This window comes from Hylobates moloch, unplaced genomic scaffold, assembly GCF_009828535.3.
Source record: "Hylobates moloch isolate HMO894 unplaced genomic scaffold, HMol_V3 SCAFFOLD_14, whole genome shotgun sequence".
In the NCBI taxonomy this organism is placed as follows: domain Eukaryota; kingdom Metazoa; phylum Chordata; class Mammalia; order Primates; family Hylobatidae; genus Hylobates; species Hylobates moloch.
The window spans coordinates 89055569-89067631 of NW_026652289.1; the positions used below are offsets into that span (position 1 = coordinate 89055569).

The 12063-nt window shown below is 42.8% G+C and overlaps 1 protein-coding gene across 1 annotated transcript in view; it reads right to left on the bottom strand.

Moving 5' to 3' along the window:
* HERC2 (HECT and RLD domain containing E3 ubiquitin protein ligase 2) overlaps nucleotides 1–12063 on the bottom strand; it is a 162790-nt gene that overhangs the window by 109391 nt on the left and 41336 nt on the right. Inside the window, exons 23-29 of the mRNA XM_058427697.1 lie at nucleotides 11138–11271; nucleotides 10432–10605; nucleotides 10218–10354; nucleotides 9951–10102; nucleotides 9056–9247; nucleotides 2891–3078; nucleotides 1638–1830 (exon numbers count right to left, since the gene is read on the bottom strand). Of these exons, the coding sequence (XP_058283680.1) occupies nucleotides 1638–1830; nucleotides 2891–3078; nucleotides 9056–9247; nucleotides 9951–10102; nucleotides 10218–10354; nucleotides 10432–10605; nucleotides 11138–11271 (1170 nt within the window). The remainder of the gene's footprint in view (nucleotides 1–1637; nucleotides 1831–2890; nucleotides 3079–9055; nucleotides 9248–9950; nucleotides 10103–10217; nucleotides 10355–10431; nucleotides 10606–11137; nucleotides 11272–12063) is intronic.

The following is a 12063-nucleotide window of genomic DNA, read 5'->3' on the forward strand; positions in this document are numbered from 1 at the left end:
ACAAAACTGAAAGTACAGAGATTTTTGTGTTCTTTTTTCCTTTGAGACAGGCTCTCTGTCGCCCAAGCTACAGTGCAGTGGCATGATCATAGCTCACTGCAGTTTTGACCTCCCAGGGTAAGCAGTCCTCCCACCTCGACCTCCCAAACTGTCATCTTTTCTGCTTTGGAAAGGGAAACAGATCTTTACAAGAAGAAAAGATGGAACTCAGGATGCACTAAACGTGCACCCTAATCATTTCTGTTCCCATCTTCCTCAAGAATCTTTTAAATAATAATTCTCAAAACAACATTAGCATATAACTCAGAAGCAATAAATGATTCCAAGGTTTCACTTCTTTAGAAACACAACTTATCAAATGTCAAGCGCTGGTTTCTGATGAGCTGGCTGTGTCCTGGATGAGGACAAAGCACTGGCATCTGTGGAGTGGGGCGACCAGACGCTCATGCAACCAGCTTGGCTGGCTTTGGGATGAGGAGATGTGTGGCAAATGAGGCCACCGTCTGTCATGGGGCCACCCCTGCCCAGGCTCTGATGCCCCTATGGGGAAAGGCCCCAGGCAGGGAGCCAGGCCTGCTTCCCGCAGGCAAGGTAGGCCGAGGGAGGAAGCAGCGACTGGTGTCAGGCAGCATGCTATAAGCTGGACGCTGGCGGCCAGCACCACATCCACCCTCAGGGACAGGGTTCCAGGTGCCATGTACATCGCTCCTGACAGGCCTACGCAGCAGGCAACACTTTTGTTCACACCTGAGGGACCCAGGCCCCAGAAGTGATGTGTCAAAGATGGTGGCATCAGGATCTGAGCTATGTGCCCCAAGCCCAGATGGTGTGCTACGGCATAGCCTCTTCCAGCCCCCACACCACCTGCTCTCTACTGAGTACCCCTTCTAAGATCTCGTGCTCACTGTCACAGCCACTTCTGAGCCTGACGACACTGCAGCCATGGTGGGCACCGTGGTGCTGGGAGGCAGCTCCAGCCTCTTGGATGGTCTTACCAAGCCCAGCCATGTGAAGCTTCACATGTCTTTTAGGAACAGCTAAGAAATGTCACGAAACCTCCTCCCACAACCTGGATCTCCACAGATAGGATCTAGCTTTCTTAGTCCACCCCTAAATTCTCACCTCTGCTTCCCTAGAAGCGATAAAGTGCTGACTAACTCCACATTACATGAAGAGTTCAGAGTCAGGGACCACAGAAGAAAGGTAAAGGCAGGTGGCAGGTGGGGTGTGCTCGGGCGGGGGCTCTCACTGGAGGAGGCGATGGACCGAGACCGCAGGGCAATCCCACCAGGCCTCGGCTCACTGGCTCAGATGCAGGCTCAGCAACAACCACATGAGACTCACTGGTGGTGCAGCTGCCCCGGCCTGGCCACCACATTCTCAAAGAGGGGCGGGTGCACACGTGAGAGGAAAATGCAGAAAGTCAGTTCCAGCCAGATCGCCGGATCCCACAACCACTCCACGTACCTGCATCGGAGGTGCCTGGGAGCTTATTTAAATTGCAGGCTCCGAGGACAGAGCGCCAGCTGCAGGTGTGCCCTGACATCCCATTCTAAGGCCCAGATGGCAGTGGTGGCAGCCAGCACCTGGACAGTTTGTGGGCTGCCTTGGACTAAATGCCTTCCTGAGTCACCCACCAGAGTCGTCCTCTGTGTCCGAGTCCTCTGCTGAGGGCTGTGCAGCGGCCGGCAGCTCTGCCAGCTTGAGGTCGTATTTTCCTTCTTTCCCCATCCTGTAGGAGTTGGTGCTGCCCGTGTCCCACTGGACTCTTATCCACCCATCCTCTCCCAGCTCACCAATCACTCGGCCTAGGCCTGGAGGAGGCCCATCCTGAGAAAGCCAAAGTAGAGATCAGTTAGGAGGGTGCATGCCCTGCCCTGGTCCTTCCATGGCTCCCACCAGACCTGCCACACAGATGTCGCCATATGCCACCATGTCTGTCAGGGGCTGTCCCAGACACAGATTTCACCTCTTCTACAAAATGTGTGCTTGCATCATTTTAAATTAAATGGCATAAAATAACGTGCTCATGCTGCTTTACCAAGGAAGTCAGGGAAATCTCATCTCAATGAGGATCCCCTGAGTCAATGCAGAGACAGGGCTTTGCAGCAAGTCCTGACCCCTCAATCCCTCACGGGCCTTGCAAGAGCAGAAACCTGAAACAAGCACCAGCACCTTCACATTCCCTTTTCTTCAGTTTCCCCCAGGCCCCGGGGGGAAGCTCTGTCTCTCACTTCTGCAGGAGAAAGCTGTTTCTAGGGTGGATGCTGCTGTCTCCAGACACTGCTATTTCTAAGATGACAGTGACAAAGCCGGGGCTTACCAGCATGGCTGAGAAAAGCTAGACAGACCATGGGAAGGTGAACACTGCCCTAACTTAGCTAGGGCTGTGGTAAGTGACTTCCACCTGGAGGCACCTGGCAGAGACTTAGAAGAGACCTGCAATGAGGGAAAATGGAGATGCGGCCACAGGCCCATGAAGTATATCCCTAACTGCTGGGTTCAGGGCACTTCGCAGCACATGGCCATCAGCTCACAGGGGCAGCATCTGGGCTTCCTGCCTCAGAGGCTTCACTACACCAACTTTCAGAATGAGATTTACTCTCTTGCTCACTCTCACTCTTGTTCCAGTGACCCATCAAACTGAGCCTCATGCCAGTGAGTTTCCTGAAAAGAGCTGCCTCTCTTTCCAGACTTGTTCTGCTCAGATGCCCTACTTATGATTCCCTACTTGTGTTCACTCCCTTCAGCTGCTCGGGAACCAACACCTGTGTCATCGATCAACCGACACATCCTGGATTATTCCAATTTCCACCCACCAATATTGCACAGACCTGTGCAGAAGATAACTAATGTGTGGCTAATGTGTTCACATCAAATCTCTGAGTACCTGATCGCCCCATTTCCAGTCCACACCTCTCATGACCCTCGTTCCGATCTTCATCATGGCAGCCAGTTCTGGCCCTGAAACAGGGAGCTGCACAGGAGCCGTTTCCTTCCTTGTTTCTTCCAAAACTGTGGCAGAAGCACCTTGAGCAGAAGCATTCATATCTTCCTCAACATTGTCACAACTGGGGCCTGACAGAGCGTCAAAAACAATAGCTGAGCCAACAAGTAGCTACAATGTCCCCTTAATACACACAAAACATTTAAAAAGTACTAATGAAGATCGTAATTTTGAAGAATCCATACTATGTGTTTTACCAATTAATATAATACTATGAATATTTTACTGATATAGGATAAAAAGAAGATAAACGGAAGGACGAAATACATAAATAGGCTAAGAAGATATAAAAGATATTAAAATGCTCAGTAAAGCTACTTTCTCTACTTCTAGGAATTACTCCCCCCAAAAAAGCAAAATAACTGAGTTAGAAAGATACTCGATAACTACCTAAATATCTAACAGTGGGAAACTAACAAACTTTAATCATGGTTTTGTGCAGAAGACAGCTAACAGCTAGCCCGAGATACAACCTCAGACAGGATTGCTGCAGGCTAGCCCTCGGCTCGAGTCTGGATCTCAGGAGGGCTCCCCCATTCCCTAGGTGGTAGGTGTGGTTCCCGGTTTCTGAACTGTCTGTACAAACAACGTGGTCTGTGCTGAAACCTGCTTTCCTTGTTCTGGAACTTGGTACGCGCCAGGCAGGGGGTGCCCATGTGATCAGCCCTGATGGAAACCCTGGACCTGGAGTCTCTACCCAGCTTCCCGGCAGACAGCACCTGACACGGCTCGGTGCTGGGGCAGTTAAGCTCGTCCAGTGTGGCTCCTGTGGAAGCTTGTACCTGCTTTCCTCTGGACTTTACCCATGTCCTTTTTCATGATTTTTCTCTGTGTCCCTTCACTGTAATAAACTATAGCCCTGAGTACAACTACATGCTGAGTCTTGTGAGTCCTCCTGGCCAACCATCAAACCTGGGGGTGGTCTTGGAGACCCCTGACAATTGGTGCCCTGGGTGGCTACAGAGTCATCCATAGCATGAAACAGAAGCTGAGCTGCTGTCACCTGAGAGAAGTAAAACTTACCAATGGATTTGAAAATAGGAGAGCTAACCCTAGGAGAGTAGGCTAGATTTTTAACCCCCCTTTTCCCACTTGCTAAACTGAGAGGCGGTAGGAGTGCGGTTCTGGTAACTCCCTTGATTTTAGTTTTCTCCTCCAGGTGGGAAGGAAAAAGATCCAAACAGTCCCAAAGGTGGGCTTTGGTGGACCAAAAAATGTAAAAAGTTTGTGTTTCTCTCTCTTCCAAGAGAGCAAAAAGGGATATTCAATTCCCAGGGCTGGAGCAAAACTTTAGATAAACTAGAGGGGAAAACAGCCTTTCCTTTAGCCTAGCTGCTACTTTAGGGCCCCCAGGAAGGGGCCCCAAGGAAGGGACAAGAGTTGCATTCCAGGTGGGCAGCTATACTGTTAACTCTGTAAAGACTGAATTTATTGCTAAGGGCTTGAATAAATTTGCAACCAAAACTGGGGGAATTTTTTATTTTACATAGCTTTATGTTTTGTGGCTGTTACATGTGGATGTATACATTAAGCTGGTATAAAATATTATATGCTTATAATTTCTTAAATGATAAGAAGGATACGCTGATCAGGGCAAGCTGCAAATATAGACAGATATTCATGAGACACAACTTCCTTGCTTTTTGCAGCCAGTGGGCCAGATGAAATTTAAACACATGAATACTAGCAACAGAACAAGTCTCCATACTTAATGATTTGTGCTGTGATTTTTACTTATTGGAACCTCTGGGGAAAAAGTAGACAACATAAAAAGGCCATTTCTCGATGGAGATATGCTTTTGTAATTTTTAAATGCAACTTTTGGTTGCTAATGAGGCCTCAAGAAATCAGATATAACTCTTACTAGATGATTCTTTTCAGCTGTAATACGCATATTAAAATATATATTTAACATAATACAACATATAAATATAATATATAAATTAAAAAATAATTTTATGTATTTTTATATATAGAGAGAGAGAGACAGAGACAGACAGACAGACAGATGGACAGAAAGATTCCCCCCGACCCCAAGACAGGATTTCACTCTGTCGCGCAGGCTGGAGCCCAGGCTGGAATGCAGTGGCTTGATCTCTGCTCACTGCAACCTCTGCCTCCCTGGCTCAAGCAATCCTCCCACCTCAGCCTCCCGGGTAGCTGGGACCATAGGCACGCACCACTATGCCCAGCTAGTTTTCGTATTTTTTGTAGAGACAGGGTTTCACTATGTTGCCCAAGTTGGTCTCAAACTCCTGAACTCAAGCAATCCACTCGCCTCAGCCTCCCAAAGTGCTACAATTACAGCCTGGCCTGATACATATTTTTGAATGGATTAATGTGAACTCTAAGACTGATGTGATTAAAAGAGCTTGGGAAAATCTTGCTTTTTCACTGTGACTTTGACAACTGGCCCTGCAGCATCTCAGTTTTAGCCAAAGAACACCACCATAAACCAATCAGATCTAATAGACACACACAGAACATTTCACCAAAAAGAGCAGAATACACATTCTTCTCAAGTATACCACAGAACACTCTCTTAGACTGACCAGACCATATGTTAGGCCACAAAGTCTCAAATTTAAACAGACGAAAATCATACAAATTACCTTCTCCAACCAAAATGAAATAAGAAATTAATAACAAAAGGAAAAGTGGAAAATTCACAAGTATATGAAAATTAAATAACACACAGTAAACAACCAGTGGGTCAAAGAAGAAATCACAAGGGAAATTAGAAAATACTATGAGATGAATGAAAACACAACTACCAAAACTTCTGTGCTGCGCCAAAAGCAGGGCGAAAGGGGCAATTATACTATAAAAGTCTGCATTTACAAAAGATGATCTCAAATCAATAACTTAGCTCTACATCTGGAAGAACTAAAAAAATAAGAACACAATAAAAACCAAAGTTAGGCCAGGTGTGGTGCCTCACACCTGTAATCCCAGCACTTTGGGAGGCTGAGGCAGGTGGATAACTTGAGCCCAGGAGGTTGAGGCTGCAGTGAGCCATGACTGCGCCACTGTACTTCGGCCTGAGGGAAAAGTAAGACCCTGTCTCAAAACAAAGACAAAAACAAAAACAAAAAAATACAAAGCAGAAAGAAGGAAACGATAGAGATTAGAGCAGCCATAAATTAAACAGAGAATAGAAAAATAACAAAACCAAAAGTTCGGTTTCTGGCAAGAACAAAAAATCTGACAAATTTTTGGTAAATTAAGAAAAAAAGAGGCCAGTCAAGGTTGCTCACGCCTGTAATCCCAGCACTTTGGGAAGCTGAGGTGGGCAGATCGCGAGGTCAAGAGATCGAGACTATCCTGGTCAACATGGTGAAACCCCGTCTCCACTAAAAATACAAAAAAATTAGCTGGGCGTGGTGGCACACACCTGTAGTCCCAGCTACTCGGGAGGCTGATGCAGAAGAATCACTTGAACCCAGGAGGTGGAGGTTGCAGTGAGCCGAGACTGCGCCACTGCACTCTGGCCTGGCAACAGAGCAAGACTCCGTCTCACAAAAAAAAAAAAAAAAAAAAAAAAAAAAAGAGAGAAGATGCAAATAACTAACATCAGAAATGTAAGTGGAGACAGTATTACCAACATAAAAATAAAAGAGATTATAAAAGAACACTGTGAACAACTGTATGCCAACAAATAAAACAGCCTAGATAAAATGGACACATTCCTAGAAACATAAATTACCCGAACTGACTCAAAAAGAAATAGAAAATCTGAATAGACCCATAACAAGTAAAGAGATTGAATCGGTAATTTAAAATCTTTCAACAAAGAAAAGCTTAGCTGGTCAACTCTACCAAACATTTAAAGCAGAATTGACACCAATCCTCAAACTCTTCTAAAAGCAGAATATATGGGAACACTACCTAGCTCATTCTATGAGGCCATTATTACCCTGATAACTGAAAACAATAAAATACTGCTGAAAGAAATTAAAGAGGACAGAAATAAATAGAAAGACATTCCACATTCAGAGAACAGATGTTAACATTGTTAAGATGGCACTATTCCCCAAAACAATCTACAGATTTAATCCCTAGCAAAAATCCCAAAGGTCTTTTTTGCAGATATGGAAAAGCCAGCCTTGAAGTTCATATGAAAATGCAAGGGACCCAAAGCAGACAAAATAATCTTGAGAAAGAAAACACACTACTCAATTTTAAAACAGTACAAAACTACAATGTTCAAAACAGTGTAGTACCCGCATAATTATCAACATATAGAATGTGATCATGTAATTGAGAGTCCAGAAATAAACCTAAATATCTACAGCCAACTGATTTTTGCCAACGGTACCGAGAACTTCAGGGAAAGAACAGTCCTCAACAAGCAGTATTGAAACAATCAGATTATCAAAAGAAAAAGGCTGGACTCTTACCTCACACTGTGTAAAAGAAATTACCTAAAAATGGACCAAAGATCTAAATATAAGAGCTAAAACTATAAAACTTACAGAAGAAAACATGAGGATAATCTTCATCAACCTCGTATTTGGAAATGGCTTTTTGGATACGATATCAAAAGCATAGACGACAAAAGAGAAACAGATAAATTGAACTTCATCAAAATAAAAAACTTCTCTATCAAAGGAAATACAATCCAGAGAGCAGGAGAAAATGCCCTCAAATGATATTATCTATAAAGGTCTACAGATCTGTGAAGGTCTAGTATACACAAAATTTTTAAAGAGTCTGAGGACTGGTGTTAATTCTTCTTTAAGTGTTTGGTACACTTATTGCATTTATTGGTACAACAACAAGATGACGACAAATAACCCTATTGAAAAAGGAGAAAGGGGCTGGGCGCAGTGGCTAATGCCTGTTATCCCAGCACTTTGGGAGGCCAAGGCAGGCAGATCACCTGAGGTCAGGAGTTCCAGACCAGCCTGGCCAACATGGCGAAACCTCATCTCTACTAAAAATACAAAAATTAGCCAGGTGTGGTGGTGTGTGACTGTAATCCCAGCTACTCGGGAGACTGAGGCATGAGAAGCGCTTGAACCCGGGAGGCGGAGGTTGCAGTGAGCCGAGATCGTGCCACTGTGCTCCAGCCTAGGCGACTGAGTGAGACTCCGTCTCAAAAAAAAATAAAATAAAAAATAAAGAGAAAGGGACTTGAATCTTGAATAGACATTTCTCCAAAGAAGATATACAAATGGCCAACAAGCACAAACATGTAAAGAAGCTCAATGTCATTCATCATTAGTGAAATGCAAATCAAAATCACAATGAGATACCACTTCACACCCACTAGGATGGCCTTAATCTGAAAACAAAAAGGAAAAAAAGAAAAAAAACACAAAAAATAGTGTTGGCAGGGAAGTAGATAAACTGGAACCCTGGAATCCTGTCCACTGGTGGTGGGAATGTAAAAATGATACGGCACTGTGGAAAAGTTTGGTAGTTTCTTAGTAAGTTATACATAGTTGCACCATATGACCCTGTAATTCCAGTCCTAGGTGTATAATCAAAAGAACTAGAAACAAGTGTTCAAACAAATATTTGTATCTAAATGTTCCTAGCAGCACTATTCACAAAAGTCAAAAGGCAAAACCAACCCAAATGTCCACCAACAGATAAATGAATAAACAAAATGTTATATATTCATACAATAAAATCTTTTCAGCCATAAAAATAAAGTACTGATATATACCACATGAAATAACCTAGACACAAAGGCCACAAATGGTATGATTCCATTTATATGAAATATCCAGGATATGCAAATCCATAGACAGAGAAAGTAGATTTGTGACTACCAAGGGCTGGAGGGCAGGGGAGTCAGGACTGATGGCTAAATGGTGTGCATTTATAGTGATGAAAAAGTTCTACAACTAGACAGTGGTGATGACTCTAGAAAATTGTGAATGTATTTAATACCGCTGAATTGTGACGTTAAAATGGTACACTTTCTGCCATTTGTGTCTTACCATAATTTACAAAAAGCTTTAAAAAAAAAAAAAAGAAAAGATATCAATGCAAAATCTTGACATTTTCCCAAAGGCTCTCAAGCCGGTGCAGACCTACCAATCAGGCGCAGTGCTGTCTGCGTGAGGGCCAGTGTGCCAGAATTGAGCAGGAGGTCGAGATTGTTTGCGCCGTGCTGCAGGGTGAGCATGCTGAGCATCACCAGGAGGAAGCGGGCTTGCGGGATGGTCCCCAGGCTCGGTCCTGACGGGTTCTCATTGGTGATGGTTTGCAGGGGAACCGGCTGGATACCTAACAAGCATTGACACCCACTGACATTTCTTGTGCATGGATGCAAGAATAAACATAATGCAGAAAGCATGGGCGATTACTCCAAACGTCTGACTAATAAGCATTGACACCTACCTACATTTCTTGTGCATGGATACAAGAATAAACGTAATGCAGAAAGCACGGGCGATTACTTTAAACATCTGACTATTTTCCAGTGGTTTCCACAGAGTGGGCAGCTCTGTCATGCTGCACGATGGGCCTACCCCCTGCATTCTATGCACAGGTCATTCTATCTGTCTACAGGTCTTAGCATGTTGCTCTCTGAATACCCTGGTGCCCTATTCCATTACTTCCATTTCAAATATGAAAGTTATGTCTCCCTTTTCCTCCACAAAACCAATCCAATCAACTCTCTGTAGATGCTCATACTATCCAGGAAATAAATATTAATATAGGACACAGACACTTTAGGGTATGTGGTGATACACATAAAAATGTCAAAATGTAAAAATGTTATACTAGAGTACTTCAACATTGTGTCTCCTGCTAAATTTTAAAGTTTTGTTTAAAATCTGAGAAAGCTGACAGCAGCATAGATTATACAAGTACAAAGTACAAACAACTAAAGTCTTCTCAAAAGCAAAAATTGGCATTTGCAAGTTTCCACAACATATAATTAAAGGCACACTATAAAATAACATTGATGCAACTGTTGACTCACCAAGCTCTTTAAATTTGGCACTGGCATCCATCAAAACATTTCGAATGTTCTGAACAGCCCAAGCATATAGCTTGCCAAAGGTGACTTCCAGCAGCATCCGATTAAAAGGTGGGATCAAATCAACATCCTTTAAACAATCAGTAAGAGGTTCCCTTTCAAATAAAGATAAAGAATTTGACTCGGGACACTGCCAGACTTCTAACTGTTACAGAACAATTTTGTTGCCACAGCTTCCTTAATTAAGAAAAAAATATGCTAACGTTTTACCCTGTATCGATTCCCTCAGGAATAAGTCTTTGCCATCCACAAAACATCGCGTACTGCACAGATGGAAGTAAGAAATTCTTGCTCGCCAGTTTTAAAATTGTATCTATCCCTTCCAGGCGAACCTCTGCTCTCTCCAACTGCAAAATATCAATGCATACAGTTAAGTGTTATGTATATTACCCAATGCAGAGAAGCATTTCTCATCAAATTTTACCTGTTTTAGTAGGCACTTTCTCATTTTTTCCACATCCACTGGCTCTTCTTTAAGGGCAAATTCAGCAATTGTACTGAGGAGTGGAGACTGTGGATAAAGACCCTGCACATTCTGCTTCAACCACTTGTATTTGTGAACACCTGTAACAGTACTCAACAGCGGCTGCCATTTGTCCTAACAAAGGAAAACAATTTTCATCATTAGTCTACCCTATTTAATATTAAACTGTGCTCTAAAAGTTATTCAAGTAAAACATAAATAATGCTCATAGGTTTAAATTGGTTAAAATATGTTAAATTTAGTAATTAATACATGGTTTTAAAACTATGCTATAAATGTAAGTGAATTTATAATCTCTATACTAATATATGTTGGAACAGGCTAGCTTGGCATACGAAGTTAAGTTATGGTTCATATTAATAGCCACAGGGCCCAGCACTGTTTCTGGAACAAAGAATATATTTAAGGAATGAATGGTGAATAATGATATAATCTAGTACCAAAAATAAAAGGAAACCCTTCTCCAGCTACAGCTCTGACCAGGACATCGTAAGTCAAGTTCATGAAGCATCACTGGGGCCCTATTTCTAACAACCGCCCATCCCTCCCTCTGCATGCTCAGGTACAGAGGTACAAGACTGTGGATTCCTCTGCTACATGCTATGATTCTATTCAGCTAACCTCAGAATCACAGAAAATACTGCACCTTGGGTGATTTAATTGCAATGGGTCTCTTGTCCACATTTATTGGACTATGAGGCAAAATGCAAGCTTCTTCTAAATCACTCTCTTCGTTTCCAATTTTTTCTTCATCATCCGTAGATTCTGGCTTCTTAGGAACTGTGTTTTAAAACATCATTCACTATAAAAATCACACACTTAAATATAATTTTAAATTAAGAAATACTTAGATTTGCATGAAGGACAAATATTTCATTCAAATAAACATCTGAACAACATTATAAATTGCAATGCTCAAACAAGAGTGAAATGATCACCATGGCAGAACAAAAACACAAAGTGAGAGTGCGATGAGGGGAGAAGCCCCGAAGCAAGGGAAGCCTGGCAGCCAGAAAGCTCTTCCTCAAGTGCCAGAGAGTGAACATTTGAGTCTTTCAGGCCATGCAGTCTGTTGCAAATACTCAACTCTGCTGCTGTAGCACAAAAAGTAACCACAGATAAAGCAACAGGTGTGGCTGTGCTCCCGTAAAACTTTATTTATGGTGCTACAATTTTAGCTTCATGTAATTTTCATGTGTCAAAAATAATACACTTAATTTTTAAAAAACAATTTCAAACTGGAAAAAAAAAAAAGGTCTTAGTCCATGGGCAACACAAAGCAAGCAAGAGGTGGAATTTGGCCCACAGTTCCTGGCTTGTCCACCCTGGTCCAGTTCAGTGGTTCTGTTACTGTGTAACTGAATCAATTGAATTCACTGTGATATGTGGAATTTCCTCCCTATATTTTCTCTCTTTTAAAATTTTTGGTCTACATCTCCTCAGCATATAATATAAAAAATAAGCAACATGATAATACACTTGGGCAATAAAGAGCTAATACAGCAGGCCAGGGTTGCTCAAACCCTGCCAATTCCCAAGGAAAATCTGTCCCTTCAGGATTGGTTCTTCTTC